We start from the raw sequence: 23,529 nt of genomic DNA on the forward strand, positions 1-23,529 counted from the left end.
TAAATGGAATTTGCATTGACATAAAGCTGTAGCTAAATTTCCAACTTAATATTCTGTTAATATTCAGGGTAAAGTATGCAACTTTTGAACTGTATTTTTCTGCAAATATTATAATTTAGCACATAGTGTTGGCTTTTATAATAGATGAACGATATAGATGCAAAAATGTTACAAATCTGGTTTAAATATTAACAAAACTATTAACAAACACGTAATGCATGCTCTGACTCTGTGATGATCTGTACATAGGTAATGCCTTGGGCTACTTAAGACTACTTAAAAACAACACCAAATTGGTAGTATTAAGCAGGTTAATGACTGTTATTAATTATTTTTTTCGGCGTTAGCTGAATAAGCCAGCTTTTCACCCTGACTTGACCTTTGTAAGTGTCCAATAATACTCAAATAAAATTTCCCGCGGCTAGGTACGAATGAATACACTTCATTTATTCCATTGGCTGATTTGAGTATAACACCATAACATTGGAAACATATCCGCGTCTTTGTAACACTGTTTTACTGCATGAAACAATTTTATCTCTAATGAAAAGGCTCAATAGATAGAACAGTTTTACAATCAATTTTCGACATAAATACAGTTTGTGCGTTCACCTTTTATTTTCAGAGAATTACCAGCGCAAAAGCGTTTATACTAGTAGCTATGTTGTCATATTTAGTACTTACTTGCATTGCATTTAAAACCGCGAGGTTTCGGGTCAACTCCCGGCCATTTGTGAAAGTCAGAGTTTATATACAGTTCATCACCGGAGTTCGCAGAAGGGGTTGCGATCATTGTGTTACACCGGTCTTACTAACAATAACGTACTGACTGTAATGCATTGCATTCCAATCCGCAAGGTATCAAGGTCAGTTTGCGGTCAGTTGCAGAAATCTTTATATAAACGCCGTCTCGTAAACTTTGTGCACTTGAAGTCTGTTTTGATCAGAAAGATACTAAATAAAGATATTCGGCGATATTATTGTGGTATGTCAATCATCGATTTTAAATATGGTTTTAACATTTGCATGATAAGGACCAATTTTGATAAAAATAATTATAAATATTTATCCATTTAGACCAGTTTATTAAGCATGAGCACAATAATTCACTATACTATAATTATGCAATTAAATAAGATTCGAGTATTGCCGGCTGACCTATATGCAATCGTTTATTTTCATGTTTCTTGTGTTTTTCTATTCTGTAAATATAGATATCTGAGTAATAATATCACATAAAGCAAAATAAGCCACGAAATCTGGCGCAACACCCCGTAATTGATTTGCTTATGATGTAGCTAAGAACTGCGCAGAAAAAAAGGCATCCGCTACTTTTTATCTCATAGAGATAACTTTTGATCGTTCATAAACATCGACCACAATCAACGCCGTATATCTTTTTAAAAGATATTTCTTGTTTACAATAAAATATTAATATGCAAGTTCTGCGTACACAAGAGACACAGGTTATACAGCAATTATATTCACTAAACATAGCACAATTATTTGTATTAAACTTATCAACAGAAAATATACTTTTGGATTGCCAAAAGCAAAAATAATCATTGGCTGCTAATATTTATAATTTGCAACCAAGAGTTCTAAAAATTAAAATTCTAAATTCAAATTTATCTTTATCACAGATGTCCTTTAAAAAAAGGAAATGTCTCCATTTTCAGATTTCAAAGCGCCAAGAAACAAATCGGGTGATTTCCGATTAATCTACACCATAACGAGTCAAAGATCACATCATTATTTTAACAGTTAACGACACAAAGGAAAGTAACCGCTTACTTAGTAGACATTTGTCTGCCTGGACGTCATGGAAACTGGCAGCCTCACATGTACATTTCTGGTTGAGGCACTTTGAACTGGTCGTCTGGCACTCTTTGTCAGTGGTACATGAACTGTTGAAGGATTTCTCTGAAAGCACATGTTGTAACATGTGTATGCAACGTCTTATAGCCAATGCGTTTTTATAATCGAAGAAGTACGGTTTTTAGAAATTTAGATTTTTATCAAAATTCACATACATGTTAAATTTTAATTTACATTGTGTAATTTCAGAAATTTCTTTTAACTAATAGAAAAGAAAGTAAAAGTATATCAAAGACATGAGTTAACTTTTTAACCAATGATATTTGACTTTGATTCCTTAGTAGTCTCCTAGAAAATCAAATTAAAGAAGGTTTTTCTATATTGAGGTTTTAAAAGCTCCATGTCCAACCTTTAGATTCTGATGAGCAGCATAAAACCTGAACAGACTGCGAGTTATTCGCAGGCTGTTCTGGTTTAATTCTAGCTACATATAGCTATTTTCACTTTGTTTCTAAGAGGAAAATGGTAAAGATCATGATCATGCTAGCGTACTTGCTGTACAAGCATTCCCTTGTATGAACTCTGTGTTCGCGTCACAGTGGCATGACCCGTTCACACATTTTGCTCCAGTCGTTGCGCAGGCCTCATTTAACGTGCATATCTCTCCGTTGGTAACCTCTGCAAGGAACATAGCATGCAATTTAAAGGGGATATTAGTTATTGTTTTATGTGACAATGCACCATAGTAAAACTAAAACTGACATAATGTGAACAAAACAACAACTAAAGTGTGTATGCCATGTTTATCTTTTTGTATGTCTTTGGTAGGTTTAGTTGGAAAACAGTTGTGTTGAAAACTAAATAGAATAACCAGCATACAATTAATATAATGTACACATGTATATATATTTATCATTAAAAAATCTTACTTGTTTTGCATTCTGTAGCCATGAGATACATGGCAACTGGACATGCACATTTGCCTTCCAGACAATCTGCCCCAGTGGTGGCACATTCAGACTTTGACACACACACAAACCCAATCTGCTTTTCTGAAAATATGAACAGATTTATGTTAACATGTTTAAATACATAACAATTATCAAAAACATTTTAAATGTACCATTTTGTTCAATAGATTTCATTTATTGTGTTTAATTAGTGCAAATAGTAAACTTCTTCAAGTACAATGTCATATTATCTTCACGGAGAGTGTGATCCTTAATAATGATTTGGGATTAAATTTTGTGTTAGGAGAACGTTGAGAAATTTGCATTAGGTTAAAAAAAAGTTCGGAATTCAGGAAAAAATAAGTGCTTGAAAAAACAGAGTCCAAGGCCGAATATCGAAACTCGTTTCATAACGGATCATGAAACATGTACAATGGACCCACAAGCTTCTTTTTTTTCTTTTTTTTTTGCATTTCGAACACAAGCGTGGAATTTTAGCAAACACATCCTTTGAGGGTTTTTTTGTGATTTAACAAACCTAAAACAAGCCGTTGAGCATATACCTGCTGTTTCTATAGCTTGTTATTGCGCAAGATCCTCGAGGAAAACATGAACACCTCCGGCTACTAACCAAGGTTTCTTTGTTTAATGATTTTTAAAACGCAAAAAAAAACATTTAAAAAAGGTATCAAAACAGAGATAATCAAGACACCGTTGGTTACTTAATACATGGCAACAAAAAAAACGTTTGGAAAATGGTATACAAATATGTTTTTAGTATTTTATTCACTCCCTTATTGCTGCTGATACGGCAAAATGAACGCGCCAATTTAACAGTAAACAAGAGCTGTGTTCGTGAAACACAATGCCCCCTACTGTGCCGCTTTGAAGCCATATATATGACCTTTGACCCTCAAGGATGACCTTGACCTTTAACCACTCAAAATGTGCAGCTCCATGAGATACACATGCGTGCCAAATATCGAGTTGCTATCTTCAATATTGCAAAATTTGACCTTGACCTTTCACCACTCAAAATGTGCAGGTCCATGAGATACACATGCATGCCAAATATCAAATTGCTATCTTCAATATTGAAAAAATTTGACCATTGACCTTGAAGGATAACCTTGACTTTGACATTTCACCACTCAAAATATGCAGCTCCATGAGATACGCATGCATGCCAAATACCGAGTTGCGATCTTCAATATTGCAAAATTTGACCTTTGACCTTGTCCTTGAAGGATGACCTTGACCCTTCACCACTCAAAATGTGAAGGTCCATGAGATATGCATGAATGCCAAATATTGAGTTGCTATTTTCAATCTTGCAATATTTGACCTTTGACCTTGACCTTTAAGGATGAAATTGACCTTAACCTTTCACCTCTCAAAATGTGCAGCTCCATGAGATACACGTGCATGCCAAATATCAAGTTGCTATCTTCAATATTGCAAAAATTATGGGCAATGTTAAAGTTTTCGGACGGACGGACAGACAGACTGACTGACGAACAGACTGACAGACGGACTGATGGACAGTTAAAAAACTATATGCCACCCTTCGGGGGCATAAAAAAGTTATGGCGAATGCTAGTTTTCGGACAAACGGATGCCATATATTTGACCTTGGACCTTGAAGGATGACCTTAACCTTGACATTTCACCTTTCAAAATGTGCAACTCCATGAGATACACGTGCATGCCAAATATCAAGTTGCTATCTTCAATATTGAAAAAGTTATGGCCAATTTTAAAGTTTTCGGACAAACGGACAGACACCATATATTTGACATTTGACCTTGAAGGATGACCTTGACCTTCATCTTTCACCACTCAAAATATGCAGCTCCATGAGATACACATGCATGCCAAATATCAAGTTGCTATCTTCAATATTGAAAAAGTTATTGCCAATGTTAAAGTTTTCGGACGGACGGACAGACGCCATATATTAGACAGTTGACCTTGAAGGATGCCCTTGACCTTCACCTTTCACCACTCAAAATGTGCAGCTCCATGAGATGCACATGCATGCCAATTATCAAGTTGCTATCTTCAATATTGAAAAAGCTATGACCATTAAAGTTTTCAGACGGACTGACAGACTGACATACTGACATACTGACATACTGACAGAGAGTTCAACTGCTATATGCCACCCTACCGGGGGCATAAAAAGAGACTTGAACAAATTGTTAATTTTACATTTGCTGCCAACAATGTTAATTTTTTAATGGCAAACCAGTAATATTAAATGCAATAAATACAAACTTTCCAAGCATGCATCACTAGCCACTTGGTGGTATTTAGCGTTCACACAGAGGCATTTGCTTCCTGAGCAAACGGCTCCAGATGTCAAACAGTGGTTGTCATTCAAGCAACCAGTGCTGTCATAAGCAATTTCTGAAAACGAATAGAGATTCTATTAGAATTATCTTTAGTATTAATTACTATATAATAGTTTTTAACAGATTCTATATGATTATTTAGGGATGACAGCCAAGCAGTTGTTTACGCTAAACAGTTCTTTATCTTAAAAAAAAATAGTTATTTAACACAAGGCTAAATATGGGAGGGCATTTATTTTGATTGCATGAACCTATAAGTAAGTTGTAAGTATTTATCTTAATTGCATCTTTGCTAAAAATAGCAACTAAACTTTAATGGGCAACCTTTGCTTTAAATAGTAGTATTTAAATTGAAAGCATTACCCGGTAGACACAAATGTGACTTATATAATATAGTGAGAATATATTCTTTGTGTCTTCATTTATATCCTACAATATGGTATAGAATTAGGCGGTGCTAGCCAATTAAGAAAGTATGCAACATTAATTCATATTCTGGTACAAGTGGAATATCAAGAAGAAAAATTGGGCCAGCTTTTTTTACAATTGTGATTATGGACGAGTGGAAATCACATTTCAATTTAAGCCGTAGAAAAGTTTAATATCGTTTCGTGGCAAATCCTGGATAGGTCACTTTGTACATGAATTGCATAGCAAATTTCATTATTAACGCACTGGGTACACAACGACCGTCCTTGCTGAAATTCTCTTCGGCACATGCACATGTCCTCTCAGTACACACAGACCCCTGGGTGGCGCACTGGGTCCCAGCATCTGTACACCCGATTGCACCGTCAGCAAGCTCTGCAACAGTATGAGGACTTTGTATTTTTTATTTACAGAAAACAATACCACAAAATATTTATGTGTATTGGTATTTCACTAAATGTAACATAGCCATAAATGGAAACTGCTCCAAATGCTTTGTATTTTGATTTCTGCAGTGTTAAGAATTAGTTCGGTCGCATTGTTTTTCACAAATTATATCCATTAAAAAAACTTAACAGTTGTATTGTTGTTTAAGACCTATGTGTTTTTATTATTATTGCCACCTCCAACAGTATTTTAGTTCTATCACAAACCTAAATTTACCTTCACACTTCTCCTTGAATATCTGAGCCGATCTGGGATTTTAGGATTTGGAAAATGATTGGATGAGATTATTGTTAAGCACAGTTGCATAAACTGAAATTTGGGCCACTTACCCCTGAATTAACAAGTATTTTGCCAACTAATGATCAATTAGCTTTCGGCGCGCAAACAAGAATTTAAAACGCAACCAACATAATTTTTCTTTCTTTATTGACATCTGAACCGAATGGAAATGACATTATTTTCAATATTATAAGAAATTCATTTTGAAACATATGTGTTGATTTTTTAAAATTATATTTTCCTGACATGGCTCATATAAAATTTAAAAAATAAGTTATCACACAACAGGGGCAATACAACCAACATATAGGCTTAGGAAAATTTGTCAGTATGTTGTATGTGTGGGTATGGGAGGGATTGTAGTTCAAGGCTGATGTAAAGAAGACACATACTTGTGACGCATGCGTCAGTATCAGTGGTGTGATATCTGTCAGCCCCGCAAGCACACTTCTCTAGTTGACACTCCGAGGATGTGGTGATACATTGGGCTTGCACATTGCACTTGCTGCCAAAGCTCCTCTCTACAATGGAAATATACGTTTCCTTCTTCAAAATGGCAACACTGCCTGTGTTAATACAATAGGAATTTCTTTGTACAATAAGGAACGTTGGGTGTTGTGTAGTTTTTCCAAACTTTTTACTTGCCTGTGCCTGTAAAAAAGACTTCATTTCGAAGAAGTAGAACAAAATCATGTGTGCATAAAAGGTATGGTTATTTTAAGCATTACTTTCCAAGTTTGTCCCAAGCATTTCTTTTTTGACAATGGTGAGATTTCAATACTTGTTTTTTATTTACATGTCCATGGATTTAATCCAATTAACTACTAGGGGAACAAACATGTTTGGGAGAAAGATTTGATTCACTACCTCTGAAACGGAACATAAATTATTATGATATCACTAGTGCATATTGCACAAGCAAATTCGTTGCATTGATATCACCGCAAAATAAATTGTGTTTATGGGTGGTAGCAAATTGCTTGGTTTATGCTCTTAACAAAACATTGAATATTCAATGAAAATGTGTAACAATTGACCTCTATGTGTGACCTTAAACTTGACTCTAGAGGCCTAGCTTAACGTTTTGTTCGAATCAACCATTCTTATAAATCAATAAATGATCGTTTACATTTTAAGATTACTCACGATTGCCACCATCTCATATAGTCGTTAATACAATCGAGTAAGACAACATCGTGCATATAACAAACGATGTTTTTGCTAATTAAATCGCGGCCATTTCGTTCTTTCACAAACACGTCTTTCTTTATACTCTAACCGTTGTTGAATCTCGAAGCTCACATACGTGTACTTGCTTAAATGCTAAGAAATGTCTCATCAATCTTTGTGTACGGTGCCTTAATGACATCTACCATAGTTTAAGGTAATTTATGGGACTTGTTCACAGTTTGATAAAATAACGATTTTCAAAATACATTCGAAAAGGAATGTACAACTCATGTTATAACACGCATACTAATATTCCTGACTTAGAAACGTATCAACAATATTGGTTCATTACTGGATGATAATCATTCAAAATCAGTATAATAATAAAGCGTCGGCAAAACTTGATAATTTGGAAAAAAATCAGCAATAACAACAGGTGTTAGGCGCGTGGCCAATTCACTGAAACACTATCATAAAACAACATTTTCCATCACTTTGACAAAACAGATTCTGATATAATATATATATTATATGAGAATTATTTTTTGTATTATATATATTATATCAGACTTTTTTTCAAAGTGATGAAACATGTTTTTTATGACATATTGATAGTGTTTCAGTGAATTGACCACGCGCCCAACACCTGCGCGTGGCGCGGTGGTAACGCTTTAGTTTTTGCTTCCAGATGTCTCAGTTGGAATCCTGGGAACGGCAGAGTCAATGTTTTTATTTAACGTTTAGCCTCTTGCTATAATAATTAATTAAACCTATTAAAACATCAAAGATTTGCCAGTAAGTATATTTAATGACATTTTTTATTAAAAAAATATGTTAACATGTCCTTTTAAACTCTGATTGAAAACGTGACTTGCAAGAATACATATATTTATTACGTATATCATTTAAATTATGAGTCACGCGCTATTCATGTGTGCAAAAGCGCATTCAAGCATGTATATAGTTACAAAATACCAGTATCCAAAATAAAATCATCTTACGAAATCTAATGGGTTATTTCATCAAAATTATTTAACAGTGTCACCATAATTGGGTAGCAAGCGGGTAATACGGAGGACTAATACATTTGGTATAATTGTGATTTCTTCACCTATAATGCTCTCATTTTTAAAAGCAATTTATACAAGGAAACATGTCAATAACACAACTCAATGGGTCCGACTGGGAAGTCAGGAATCGACTTAACACACATTTCGCCCACAACAGCTATATAAAAACCTGCTACCGCTTAGACGTACATTGATTATATGTCACACAAAGACACAACATGGATATAAATAATGATTTTTTTCATCCAAAACAGAATAAAAACAAACCAGGCCTTGCCAAACATTATACAAATTCCAGTTTAACATTCTTTTTCTAAAGAAATGCATTTCGCTACAAGGCCCCCCCCCCGCCAAAAATAAACAAATAATTACAATTAATTAATACAATAAATTAAAAGGTCAATTATACATTGTGGCGATGCGATTTTGGAATGCTTTGAAAGAATACATGTATAAAGGTATTATACTTTGAAGACAGACGCCTGCGCCCGACTGTCCGTTGCTGTCGTAGTGCGTGGTCGGGCATGCACATACGCTGGGGTTACCGCTGCACTCCGCCACCGGATCCGTGCAGTTGGACTTGCTCGAACACGCTTCCCCTAGAGCGGCCGTGGATCCGGCTGGAAAACAAATATCACAACTATATTTACGCAATCATGTTGAATTGCACAGTACATCACTTCATATGTTACCTAAAGTGTGGACAAATGCATAATTGATAAAATGCGAGGCTCACGCGGGTCAAAAATATTCGTCGGGTCGGGTCGGCGGGTCAAAATTAAAATACCCGAGAAAATTCGGGTCGGGTCGGGTCAGATAATACATAAGTTAATTAAAATAAAACTACATTAATTGTCATTGCATGTATTAGCGTTATTAAATATTCAACTGTTTGTCAAGTATATTGTTTAAAACATTAATACTTGTTATTGTTTTGATTTATTTAAATATGAATGAAATACTGAACTGCATAAAACTGTTTATTCTACTTACTACGTTGTTGAACTTAATCAGCAAACGTAAATATTACTTGGAATAGCGTTCAAAAGTGCATGTACAGGAAAAACAACATGTCAAGCAAAAATAAAGCTTGTCTTACTTTGATGAGAGAAGCCAAAATAACTTTCACTGTGAGCTCTAACTGCATTTTCTACATTGAAGTCGATATATTTTATAATACAAGTTTCGTTTTTTAAAGTCGCTTTTATGGGATATGACTAACAAATTAAACTCGGCATTTGTGCTTTTGGTGCGTCACTTCTATTAATGTATGACTATTTGTAATAACAGCACTGTTTAAACTGATCAAGGGTATAATTCTACTTCACTTGTTTAAAAGAGATGATTTGACTTAACGTTCAACATTTAATCTTGTATGCCGTAGCTTGCGACCCGAACAGGTATCGTTCGCAGAAACTTTGACCCGGATCCGCGGGTACTAGTTTTTTTTTTTGCCCCGCGGACTCGGGTTTTTTCGGGTACCCGTTTGAGCACTATTGCACGATATGCATATCACTACATTTTATTAACAAAGATTTATAGCGTAGTGAAGCGAACGGTGTGCGTTTCTGACATGTTTACAACGTATGATTCTAACGAAAGATTCCGACAATGTGTATTCAATTCGTGGTTTCCACGAAAGATTTAGAAAATGTGTATACAATCCATGGTTTCCAGGACAGATTCTGAAAATGTGTATACAGTCCATGGTTCCCACGAAAGATTCCTTAAATGTGAATACAATTTATATTTTCCACGAAAGATTCTGAAAATTCGTATACCATGCATGGTTTCCAAGAAAGATTCCGAAAATTAGTATACAATCCATGGTTTTCACGAAAGATTATGATAATGCGTTTACAATCCATGGTTTTCACGTTAGATTTCAAAAATTAGTATACAATCCGTGGTTTTCACGACGGATTCTGAACATATGTATAATATCCAAGGTTTCCACGAAAGATTCTGAAATTGTGTATACAATTAATGGTTTCCATGAAAGATTCTGACAATGTATAAACAACGCATGGTTTCCACGAAAGATTCTGACAATGCATTCTGACTATGTATTAATAACGCATGGTTTCCATGAACGATTCTGACAATGTATAAACAACGCAGGGTTTCCATGAAAGATTCTGACAATTTATAAACAACGCATGGTTTCCACGAAAGATTCTGACAATGTGTATACAATGCAGCGTTTCCACGACGACGACGTGTAAACAACGAATGTTTTACACGATTTTTTTAAGTTTCCTTTATTGGAAGACAACTACAGGGGCATGAAATAACCGAATTACTGACATTATTATCAACAATAGTAAAAACCTTTAAAAAGTATATCTGCATTAAAAGAGCATGAACTTTCGAATAGAATGTTGTTTTATCACTAAACCAAACGAAAAATAAAACGCATAGATTTCAAAACAAAAAGTGCAATCAGTAAATAAAATCCACTACTGTTTTATTAGTACGAAATATCAATATCTTAGAATTTCCTTAAATAACATATCACACCCACGAAATAAGTATCAATTGTGTTTTATTACATGTATTGCCGTTATAACGAACTAGACAAGGGTATAGAGAATTTAATAAGAGTTTCTATGTGCTGTATCGACTTGACCGTTTAAAATACTAGTGCTTTCACCATAACCTATACATTATAAAAGTGCTCATATGTAATAATAATAACTTCACACAAGCATGATGACAATCGAGTATCACGGCGTATACTATTATAAACGTTGCTATCGGTATTCATTAGATTGGGAAACGAATACCGAAATGTAATTCGAATATTCGTGTTTTTATTATTTAAATACAATCAAATATTCGATGTTTAAATATTAGATTTCATGTCCGAATTTCGTGCCGTTCCTGATTGCCACAAATACCACCTTAAATCGCATCTTCAGCGCATCTTTGAAAAAGAAAGGTTAATCACTTTTAAAAACAAATATTTATCATAATGTTCGCCATTGGTCCAATATAGTTTATTTCAATAATTATATCATGTAATTTTCCGGCAGACTTATGAACGCAATCGTCATTTATTTTACTTAATTAACCTCTCTTCACCTGTCGATCAAATTCTTATCTTAATATCGATCAACCAATCACTTAGCGATAAATCTGGGTGCCGGTTGTTATCGGGTTGTCCGCTATTTTCCTCGACATGCTGAATGTCGAGATCGACATTATTTCATCAAATATTCATTTTCATCGAAAACGCATAAATTAAAAATGATTCAACGATGTCAATCGGATTTGTGTAATTCAGACATAATGATTAGTTGCAGGTGTTGTCTCCAAAGTGTATACTTACCGAATTTCACGTTATATAACGTGGATTTATTTCAGAAAACGACTCGACTTCATTTGTATTGTAGCATTTCCCACTGTAAAGTTTGATAAATGTCATAAAAGCTGTGTAAAATATGAATTATGTCACGTTCATATTTAAAAAAAAAATGCGGAAAATATGAATATACGCATTGTATAAGTTGAGGTAATTAATACCATCAAATACACATTCATCTTTAAAAAGGCCTATTTTTTAAGGTCGAGTGGTTGTATAAAATCCGCTTTAAATAATGATTGAAGCTCGACGCAATCATCTTGCCGCAATCCGATCTTGATAAGACGTTTGTGAATAAATTACAGAGAAAAAAGTGTATCAGCGTTATATAATTAACTTATCGTACGGTATGACGTGACATGGGTATTCGACGGTTAGCTACGATTTAACGAGTAATTAATTTCGCGTAAATAGTTTTATTCAATAGTAAATTATTTGACAAATGGGTATCTTTTTTCTGGGTCTCTGTTTTCACTATGCGGTGTCATTAAGAAATAGTTAATAATAACTGGAAAAACTATTTTTAAAAAATAAAACGAAATTATTTGTTATCATTAATATTGTTATGCCATTAATTTATAATAATACTATTAGTCAAATTTTCCAGATGTGCGTACTTTTATTTCTTATAAAGTGTTCATGTATACCCCACATTTCTTTTACCCGAGTGATAGTACAACTGAACTAGCTAACTAACAAAGTTACTTCGTTTAAAACACTACGTGACCGCATAAGGGTAAAAGTTATGTTGTGGCGTCGCTTCTTCCGTCATGAACTGAGGTGGCGTCGGTGTCCGCTAAACTACTACCCAGCAAACAATCTATATGGGACCCATATGGGTCCCATGTGGGCACCTATATGGGCCCCATGTGGGCTGCCAACATGGGACCCAGATGGGAAGTGCAACCGGGCTCCACATGGGTCCCATCTGGGCTGCCCCATGAAAGTATATGGGGCAGCCCAGATAGGACCCATGTGGAGCCCGGTTGCACTACCCATCTGGGTCCCATGTTGGCAGCCCACATGGGGCCCATATAGGTGCCCACATGGGACCCATATAGGTCCAACATGGGCATCCCTTTTACTCAATATGGGCTACATACAGGCAGCCCTTTTACTCAATATGGGCTACATACGGGTAGCCCTTTTACTCAATATGGGCTACATACGGGCAGCATTGTACTAAATATGGGCTACAAACTGGTAGCATTGTATTCAATATGGGTACACAGAGCCTGTAAAATTTTGGACAACGCATTAATGGAAATTCAGGTTATGTTAGAAATAATATGAAGGCTGCAAACATGAAATACTGTGTTCAAATTGAACATCAGACAAAAGATTCTTGTACATGTACTTCCAATTTCATTTTTTTAATGTTTTATCTATTTCTTCTTGCTGGAACAGAGCGATATCAAAGGGTTCAAGAGCTAAATAGCATTATCCTGCAAGAAATACAAGGTTTTTGTTAAAAGACTTAAAAATTTATTAAAGTACTCTCAACTTTTATTCACATAAAGTATTACACACATATACATGGATACATACATACATAGCAGGAGGATCCCAAGTTAACTATTCTACCAGAGAATTCTAAAATAATATGGTGATTCCTAACGTTTTGAATGTAACATCAGCAAAAATATTTTACATGAAGTTGCTAACGAAAACATGATTCTATCTAATGTTCTATCCGCTTTTACATGAAGTTGCTTACAAACACATGTTTCTATCTAATGTTCTATCCGCATGGAGTAATGAAACTCATAATCTATAAACCCAAACCAACAGTAAAACTATTTCATGGAACAATAAAGACATAACTTCAAACAATAAGACGTTTTTCTATAACATTATATATGTTGACCAGTTATACAACTATAGAATTAAGGACTTCTATTATTTTGATAATAAATATATATTACATATACAGAATACCTTCAAGTATTTTCCTGATGTACTACACATTACTCAAAAGCATATAAAATCTTTAACCAATACAAATAATACACCATGTACTCAAAGAACATTTGTAGAAAACATACTTGCAAGACTAAACAAAATATTTTATATAGAGGATATTTGTTGGATCCGGTGGATTATCGATTTTAATTCACGATTGATCATAGAAAATATATATTCTCTATGAACACGAGTTAATTAAAATCGATAATCCTCCAAATCCAACAAATTTTCTTTTTATTTAATGCATTTTTCACCGTTTATATACATTGTTAAAGAGTTTAACTAAAGAATTTTGCTGAGATAATGACGTCATTTCGTCAAAAAATGACATCATTTCACAGTAAACAATGAAAATTATCGATAATTCTCACTGATAATTTTCACTGTTTGAACCAGTTTTAATTCACTGATATTTCTCTATAAACCACCGGAAAGCATTAAATAACAAGAGTGCCAAACTGTCACAAGATACGCCCGTTTGAAGGTTTTGGACAACTTGATAGCTTTACCATTTGAGTGGCAAAATGATATATTTTTGAAAATTAAGCAGCACATATTTGAACTTGACCTAGATATCAATTAGACACAACTTCTGACCAAATTTGGTAAAGACAGGATGAAAACTACTTCAATTAGAGAGCGGACACCATGCTAAATGCTTGAAATGCATTAAGTGACCTAGTTTTTGACCCAGCAAGACCCATATTTGTTCTTGACCTAGATATCATTTAGACTCAACTTCTGACCAAATTCAGTGAAGATCAGATGAAAACTACTTCAAGTAGAGAGCGGACACCATGCTAAACGCTTGAAATTCATTAAGTGACCTTGTGACCTATTTTTTGACCCGCCAAGACACATATTTGTTCTTGACCTAGATATCATTTAGACACAACTTCTGACCGAATTCGGTGAAGATCGGATGAAAAATACTTCAATTAGAGAGCGGACACCATGCTAAATCCTTGAAATGCACTAAGTGACCCAGTGACCTAGTTTTTAACCCAGCATGACCCATATTCGGACTTGACCTAGATATCAACTAGATGCAACTACTGACCAAGTTTGGTGAAGATCGGATGAATACAATTTGAATTAGAGTCCGGACAAAGTGGCGCCGTTGAAAATGCACTAATTGACCCTATGACCTAGTTTTTGACCCGGCATGACCCATATTCGAACTTGGCCTATATATCAACTAGATGCAACTGCTGACCAAGTTTGGTGAAGATCGGATGAATACAATTTGAAATAGAGTCCGGACAAAGTGGCCCCTTTGAAAATGCACTTATTGACCCTATGACCTAGTTTTTGACCCGGCATGACCCATATTCGAACTTGGCCTAGATATCAACTAGATGCAACTGCTGACCAAGTTTGGTGAAGATCGGATGAATACAATTTGAATTAGAGTCCGGACAAAGTGATGCCTTCCGCCCGCCGCCCGCCAAGGGGTTTCACATAATACGTCCCGTATTTTATACGGGCGTATAAAAACTAGAAATTAAAAACCCTGCAAAAAAATCCAAAACTCAAATAAATGGCAAATCCTTGTTCGAGAACAAGTCCATATTATTATCTTTGATATCTTCATACATTCTAGTGTATTTCATAATTGCACATGATATATATATATATTTGTCTTTTAAAACCTTCAAAAACTGGAATGCTGTTTCTTCTTTTGCAAAGGAATATATACCATTTCATTTCCAGATAAAAAAGATTGTATGCTTTCTTAGAAGATGAGCCTTAAAGGAATGGTTTAGGATCAATGGAGAAAGAACTGTCAAATACATTTACAACATTGCTTAATATATTTGATAAAAAAGCTTGAACTATGCAGCAGTCCTAGAAAAGATGGATCGTAGCTTCATCACCAAGATGCTCTTCAAACTCATCCATTTGCTCAAGTGTTCCAATTGGTAGACTGATGTTCTCTGGCAGTTGCATTGGCTCGTCATCAGAAGCTGACCTAGCCAAGAGCCGCTGCAGCATCCACTTCATTTCCCTGTTCTCGTCTCTCATTGTTTCCAACACCGTTAAAATCTGTGTAACTGCATCTGAAGACAAGAGTAAAAAAAAACTTTACCTAAAATTATGTTGACAATAATATATATCACAGCTGGGTCTTATACAATTATAATATCGGATGTGTGCCGATATAACGGCCGCGGGCCCGATTTGTCCCAACAGCTGTTGTACGGCTCGGGCTGATTATAGCAACTTGCACCTAAATGCCCGTCAACGTCAATTTGTTTCTTTTATTAGTAGAAGTATGTATTATTATAGATCACTAAATGACTGTGTATTTTATATTTTTTCAGTTGGATTATCTGTACATTAATTATTTATGTAATTAACTATCATTTTATAAGCAGTAATTCCAAAACTGAAATTATTTTAAGGTTAAGTTTCAAGCACAAAAATTAGTTACTTTGTCCTATGAACTGGGAAGGCTCTTCAGCTGGACTTAATGGGAGTGACCGGCCTCTGTCATGCACTGCTAGACATTCCTTGTAAAGACGATGTTGGCAAACCAGGTGGTGGTGAATATTTTATTTTCTGAAATAAATGTGTACAGTAAACATTACAAATTTAATTATTTCTTAATACACAGACTTTTTAAATATTCTGCAAATATGTGTTTAAATAATCATTAAAATTTGTCCACAGGCAGACAACCTTGGCTTGCGTGCAAGTAATGAAAGACATATACAAAAAAACATAATATTATACGTTTAAATTAATAATAATATTATCAATGTATGAGATAAGTAAGATTCCCATGCATTACTAAAAATGGAACACTAAATTAGTAATCATGCTAATGCCATTAGCATGATTACTAATTTAGTGTTCCATTTTTTCAGACATGCGCCTGTCTGCTATAAATAGTTTGTATTGAATTTTAGGCAGAATCAAGTTGAATTAAGCAGTTTAACTAAGAGATTGATCTATGGCGACAAACGAACGTTACGACTTACGTCGCGAAAATACATGACAAAGGCAAAGCGATGAAGAAATCTAATAATTTGCAATTTAAATTATTAAACACACAGGCATTCATTGAAGTAACAGATAAATAAATGATGAGTGATCAGCAATATATATCTGATTTCAAAAGAAATATATAATTACGTGTATAATATCACAATTTAACAACTTACCGTTTCGAGTGTTTTTGTTTTGAATGTTTTCGCGTGGCGGGATTAACATCTGCGCATGCGCATATTATTTAAATTCTTTATTTTTCTGCGCGATTATTTAAATTGAAATTATCTCTTGAAAATAACTTCATATTAATCATAGTATATACATTATTTAAAACAAAGCCATATCAAAAACAGAATTTTCAAAAAAAATGTGCGCCCGATAGCTGATTTTGTCCTTTGTTGGGCGGCCAAAATGGGACCCGTATGGGACCCATATGGGCTGCATATTATTTGCTTATGCATTGAGTTTATATTTTTGGGTAAAATATTAGCAGTTGAGATCAAATTTATCATACATACGTTTTAAGAAATTAGTTTTTAATCAAATAAATAAAAGTTTATATCTTTTTCCTGATAACTCAATAATATGGGACCTATATGGGACCCTTAAGGGCATTCCCATATGGGCTAACCCATATAGGTCCCAAATGACTCCCATTTGGGCTTACCCATATGGGCTTGCCCAGAAACAGCCCGGTAGCTGATTTTGTCCTTTGTTGGGCGGCACAAATGGGACCCATATGGGACCTATATGGACTGCATATTATTTGCTTATCCATTGATTTTCTATTTTTGGGTAAAATATTAGCAGTTTAGATCAAGTTAGTCCAGCATACGTTTTAAGAAATGAGTTTTTAATCAAATAAATACAAGTTTACATCTTTTTCGTGATAGCGCAATAATATGGGACCTATATGGGACCCTTATCGCCATTCCCACATGGGCAAGCCCATATAGCTGCCAAATGACTCCCACATGGGACCCGTATGGGACCCATATGGGCCGCATATTATTTGCTTATGCATTGATTTTCTATTTTTGGGTAGAATATTAGCAGTTTAGATCAAGTTAGTCCTACATACGTTTTAAGAAATGCGTTTTTAATCAAATAAATACAAGTTTACATATTTTTCCCGATAGCGCAATCATATGGGACCTATATGGGACCCTTGTGGGCATTCGCATATGGGCTAGCCCATATTGGTCCCAAATGACTCCCATATGGGCTTACCCATATGGGTTTGCCCAGAAACAGCCCATATGGGACCCATATGTGCATGTTTGCTGGGTAACGTTCGTGACTACAACGTAACTACAACGTGCCTACAACGCGGGAACTTACGTTAAGCCAATTTTCAGGCGTTGTTGATAAAGACAAACATCAAATTACTTTCCTTAAACTACCACGTGACTAAACGTGACTAACACGTGATCACTTAAAGCTGCCATTCATCAGGTTTTGATATGACAAGAAGGAAAAAAGATGAATTACTTATCTTAAATTACTACGCGACTTGCAATTGATTACTTACGGCGGTAACTTACGCTCAATTGGTCAGTGTCGGCTCTGTAACTACTTAAAAGTACACCGGGTATTCTTTAGGTTACAATACACTAAATGATCGCTTCATGTAGGGCTGTACTCTCTAAAAAAATATCATAGTTGACAGGAAGGCATGTTTTACACTTTTTACCATTATTCAGGTGTTATCTTGCGGAGATAATGGTAGGGCATGAATAGGTGTTCACTACTGAATCCCTGAAATATGATACACTTGAAGACTATAGTAAACCATTGCACTAGAAAAGGTTACATTCCACTAAGAAACGGCCGAAAAAAAAAGTTGCAAAAACAGTCGATTTTGATTTGTGTCAAGTTCTTTCTTGCATTGTACATGACATATCTTTTTTATTGCATAAATCGATTCCGCTAAGAATGGCCTTTAAGAGAAGGTATGGTTATGGGGGTCTCTATGTGCAAAATGTTGCATTTATTTTCGCTCAAAGTTGTCGCTTTTACATTGAATTATATAGGGAAACAATTTGGTGTATTATGACCTAAACGCAAAACCAGGCCTAGTCACAAATGTGCTGTATTTATAGAAAATCATCATTTTTTTAGTGAGATATGATGCGTTTTGGCAAATTTCACGGAATAAATGCGTTTGTTTCACGAATTAAAGGAGCATCGTGAGTTTTTAAGAAAAAAATACGTTTTCAGAGGAAAATAAGAAAAAAAATGTACAAAAACTCGTCTTGAGCATCTCAAATCGCAACAATTTGTGCTGAAAGAGCTCATGAACACGTTTTAATAGTTGTTTACTTCTTTTTCTACATAGCTTGTAACAATATTCCAGTATTTTGACCGATTGTAATTATTTAGGGTAATCGTTTTACGCCTGAACGCCCGTTATAAATCAAAGCTCCGAACGCGAAAGCCACATGGCTTATCAGGCGTTATAATAAAATGCATTTTCAAGCATTTCTACGTGAAAGATGGGTCTGAAAATTGGCATGCACATAGAAAATAGGTTTATAAGTATCGAGAAGTGCTTATTTTTCGCGATGTTAACAGTAAACGTTGTCTTATAGGTTACAATACACTAAATGATCGCTTCATGTAGGGCTGTACTCTCTAAAAAGATATCATAGTTGACAGGAAGGCATGTTTTACACTTTTTACCATTATTCAGGTGTTATCTTGCGGAGATAATGGTAGGGCATGAATAGGTGTTCACTACTGAATCCCTGAAATATGATACACTTGAAGACTATAGTAAACCATTGCACTAGAAAAGGTTACATTCCACTAAGAAACGGCCGAAAAAAAAAGTTGCAAAAACAGTCGATTTTGATTTGTGTCAAGTTCTTTCTTGCATTGTACATGACATATCTTTTTTATTGCATAAATCGATTCCGCTTAGAATGGCCTTTAAGAGAAGGTATGGTTATGGGGGTCTCTATGTGCAAAATGTTGCATTTATTTTCGCTCAAAGTTGTCGCTTTTACATTGAATTATATAGGGAAACTATTTGGTGTATTATGACCTTTAGTATACAACAAAGTACCCGGGGTACGGGAAATAGACTAACCAGTACCCCTGGGATGGCCTAAAGCATATTTCTCCGTATCCCGTACTTTAAAGTATAATTAACCTAGCAAGTTGTCACATTATGCTGAAACTTACGTTGTGGCGCCGCCACAGCCAGTATGGAAGTGGTGATGATAAGCACAGATGGCTTCGTCTGCAGGGCGGAGACAAGGGCCTGACGTGTGGCGTTACTGTCTATGGTCTTCACCTGCAATAAGATACCCTATGCTAAAAATGGGGTTTACAAAAAAAATCACGCAGAAAAACGGACACGAGTTTAAAGTGGCTTCGAAGCGACTCTTATGAGCCGCCTCTACTCCTACCCACTACCCCCACCAACGACCACTATAAATTGCCTCAATATAAGTTTTGTAAACATGCAACACACAACAAATATAAAGTAAAAATTTTCGTAAGCAATTAAGATGATCGGATGATCAAGAAGATATTTTGTAAGATGATCAGGCTAAAAAATGATGAGCCTATTAACAATCTTCAAAGTCATACAATCTATATAATTGTTATACTTTGTTCGTAAGTTAATATGCATGAGCTAGTATTGTGAAAGCATGCTCGAAATGACCAGCTTCAAACTTCTGTATCATTATAATCTTACCTCTCCGTCTTTGAAGAAATTTGCTTCTTTGAAAAGCAAACTGACGCGGCATTTGATGCTTCCCTCGCTATAACAGACGGGTAAACATATATAGACATGTGAATATTATCTTCCAGATGTATAAAAACTTTAAGCAAGAAATACTCCAAGTGCCTTCTGGTGAATAGCAGTTACACGGTGAACTCATTCATATGCAAAATTACAATTGAGCCCCGCACCGGACAAACTGGCCTTAATGCATGTGCATGTGCGTGATGCTAACAAGGGACGGCACTGATTTTATGTTTGGAAAGACTTCCATTAAACAAAAAATTCAATTAAAGCGAAAAGTGCCATCCATGATTGCGGATTCATGCTAATCTATGGCAACACTACGCGCATGCAGTAAGCCCCGTTTTCACAGAGCGCGACTCATATATAAACTACACTTCAAATACACGCAACTTTTTCTATTTTGATTTACTAGTAAACGTAAAATATCGATGTCACTGAAATTAATAAATACCGGTCGCATCTAATCAATAATTTTAAAAATCGTTTCCAAAAACGGAAGTCGGATCTCACAGTAGCTGAAGTCAGCGTCACTTACAAGAATGTGACGTCACCAACGCCGAGGTAGCTGCCCGCCAAGTCGCTCTCCGCCATACTGATGTTCATCTGAGAGGAAAAAACGGAAACGTAAGTGACTGGTTGTTTCTAATGTATGGGGAAACGTCACGTAATTGCCACTAATTGGTACGTTTTTTCTAATACAATATTGTAGTAGTCTAATTTTCGCATGTGTCGGTATCCAAACAAAGCGGGATCAAAGACATCGAGATCGGTTTCTTTCAGTTTAATTATTCAAAGCGACAGCATGGGCTCATACTTGAGGTTATTGGCGCTTTACTGTAAACGGATACGAAAGTGGTCGCATGTATGATGACATTTAAGACCACGGAGAAATGTTGTCCACAACAAATATGCAAATAAAATCCACGTCAAGTGACGATATATTTATTTTATAGTAAATTCATACGATATAGTATGTTTGATATTTTAAGGAAACTTGCCAAACAACCATATATTGAATACAATTACCCCGTACGTGGATATGTAAGAGACGTGTATGCCATATTGTTACACTTTACGTCTCAGAAGCATAGTCAAAATGGCTATGTGCAAACAGCATTAAACCAGAATAGCCTTCGATTAACTTTCAGTCTGTTCAGGTTTTATGCTGTTTGCTGCTCATCAGTATCTAAGGGTTGGAAATGAAGCCTTTAAATTTTGAATAAAGTAAGAAAGGTCTTTAATAAAATTTAACTTTCTGAGGGACTACAAATGTGTGAAAATACGTATCTAAATGGAAGTGTTAATGAATTCAAATGTTCTTCATAATCAACCAAACAATCTCTTGAAAAACACTTTATATTGGGCGTCAGTCTGTTTATATAGTAGTTCAACCATAGTGCCTGTCGTCTTCATCCCGCTCAATTAAAAAATCATGTAAACGTTTGGTAATACCTAAAGTACACACATGTTAAATAGACACGGAGCTCATTAGAAAAGCGATCGAATGACGTACAGGTCATTACAAAACTTCACGAAGTAAGATCTTTCTATATTCTTGTGACATGATAGGGCTTTCGAAATAGTTTGAAAACCAGGAGTCAAATTACTCTTATAATGAGATTTCAGGGGTCACATGAAAGTTAAAAAGTAGGATTAAATCAACCAATATCCCGGTAACACATTGCGAAATCGACAGAAATAGAGCATGAAAATAAACGCAACCATAAATAGTAACGACAGATAAAGTGCAAACTTTTTATCTTGTTCCGCATTACGGACAAAACACATTTTTTACAGGTTTCCATTGACGAACAGTCATGAATAATAAAACATTATTGTAAACATGTTCCAATTCGTCGCTATATCACTCTGATTTACGTTCATAGCTTTCACGTTAAGATAATGAGTTTCTGTTTTGCTAGTTCGACTCTGACAAAACTGTTACTAACTTAAAGTGGTAATGATGAAACATAATTATGGCGGCATAGATGAGCCATGGTAATTATATATTTTTTATTCTAAAATGAGCGCACTTGATCCGTTGAACGAATTGTTATTAACACTGAAAACGTGAGCTTCTCGTATCTGGCCGTTTGATTGGTAAGTTATAGCAAACCAATAAAACGACCAAAAAATTCACGGTTTCAGTGATAGTAACAAGTGCGCACGAGTAAGAACACTTGAAAGCTAAAAATCGCGCTCGTGCGCTTTTCTGGTACATGTGTACGTATTTTCTCATGTCCCCTCTATTCCGCCGTAACCCCCCGTTCTCACATAGCTGCGACTTTACGACGATCATTCCGATCAAGCCACGATCTGAAAAAAGGATAGAGGCCGATCGGAGTTGAAATCGAGCAATTTGGAAAATTATGGTCTTCATTTCGACCGTTCTACGTTGCCCCTACGTCAAACGCTTACTGCGTTTACGTCCGCGACATTCAAAATCATACTACGACGCTACGCAGAGCTTTTACTGCGCTTTTAATACGATCATGAAGATCTCTCCACGATGCTTCCGCGCTGCCTGTACGATTACGGTGCTTCTACTACGCTCTTTCTACGACTTTACACCGATTCGTGTTGGCCACGATCCCGCTACGTTTGTTTTGAGCATGTTCAAAATAAGCGTGGCGAGAGCGTAAAGCTCTCCGATCATGAAGACTCTACCGCGATCATACTACGCTTATGAAGACTCCACTACGTTTCTCCTGCGATTCGTCACGATCGGCCACGTTTTCGGCCATGCTTTGATCATAGTAGAAGCGGCGTCTATATGTGAACGGGGGGTAATGCCTCTCTAGAAACGCGTGCGCAAATGTCTACACCATGAAAGTCTATTGCTCATAAATACCTCCGTGTTTAATCCGAACGTGTTTGTTTTAGTTCCCAAATCAACTTATTTAATTACATGTGAAGTAAGAGTAGCGTT

At 35.5% G+C, this 23,529-nt stretch overlaps 1 protein-coding gene and 1 long non-coding RNA gene across 2 annotated transcripts; both read right to left on the reverse strand.

The window, feature by feature from the left end:
* Positions 1 to 1,431: 1,431 nt before the first annotated feature.
* LOC127840634 (G surface protein, allelic form 156-like) lies at positions 1,432 to 10,385 on the reverse strand. Its single transcript, XM_052369045.1, has 9 exons — positions 10,379 to 10,385; positions 8,985 to 9,137; positions 6,670 to 6,843; positions 5,798 to 5,926; positions 5,046 to 5,177; positions 2,748 to 2,870; positions 2,371 to 2,496; positions 1,795 to 1,923; positions 1,432 to 1,445 (listed from the first exon to the last, which is right to left on the reverse strand). The coding sequence occupies exons 1-9, from the start codon at positions 10,383 to 10,385 to the stop codon at positions 1,432 to 1,434; spliced, it is 987 nt and encodes a 328-aa protein (XP_052225005.1).
* Positions 10,386 to 13,365: 2,980 nt separating this feature from the next.
* On the reverse strand, positions 13,366 to 17,047 carry LOC127840320 (uncharacterized). The gene is made up of 3 exons (XR_008030525.1): positions 17,014 to 17,047; positions 16,281 to 16,408; positions 13,366 to 15,906 (listed from the first exon to the last, which is right to left on the reverse strand). It is a non-coding gene; the product is annotated as an uncharacterized LOC127840320 (long non-coding RNA).
* Positions 17,048 to 23,529: the final 6,482 nt, after the last annotated feature.

Source organism: Dreissena polymorpha, chromosome 8 (genome assembly GCF_020536995.1).
Source record: "Dreissena polymorpha isolate Duluth1 chromosome 8, UMN_Dpol_1.0, whole genome shotgun sequence".
Taxonomy (NCBI): Eukaryota; Metazoa; Mollusca; class Bivalvia; order Myida; family Dreissenidae; genus Dreissena; species Dreissena polymorpha.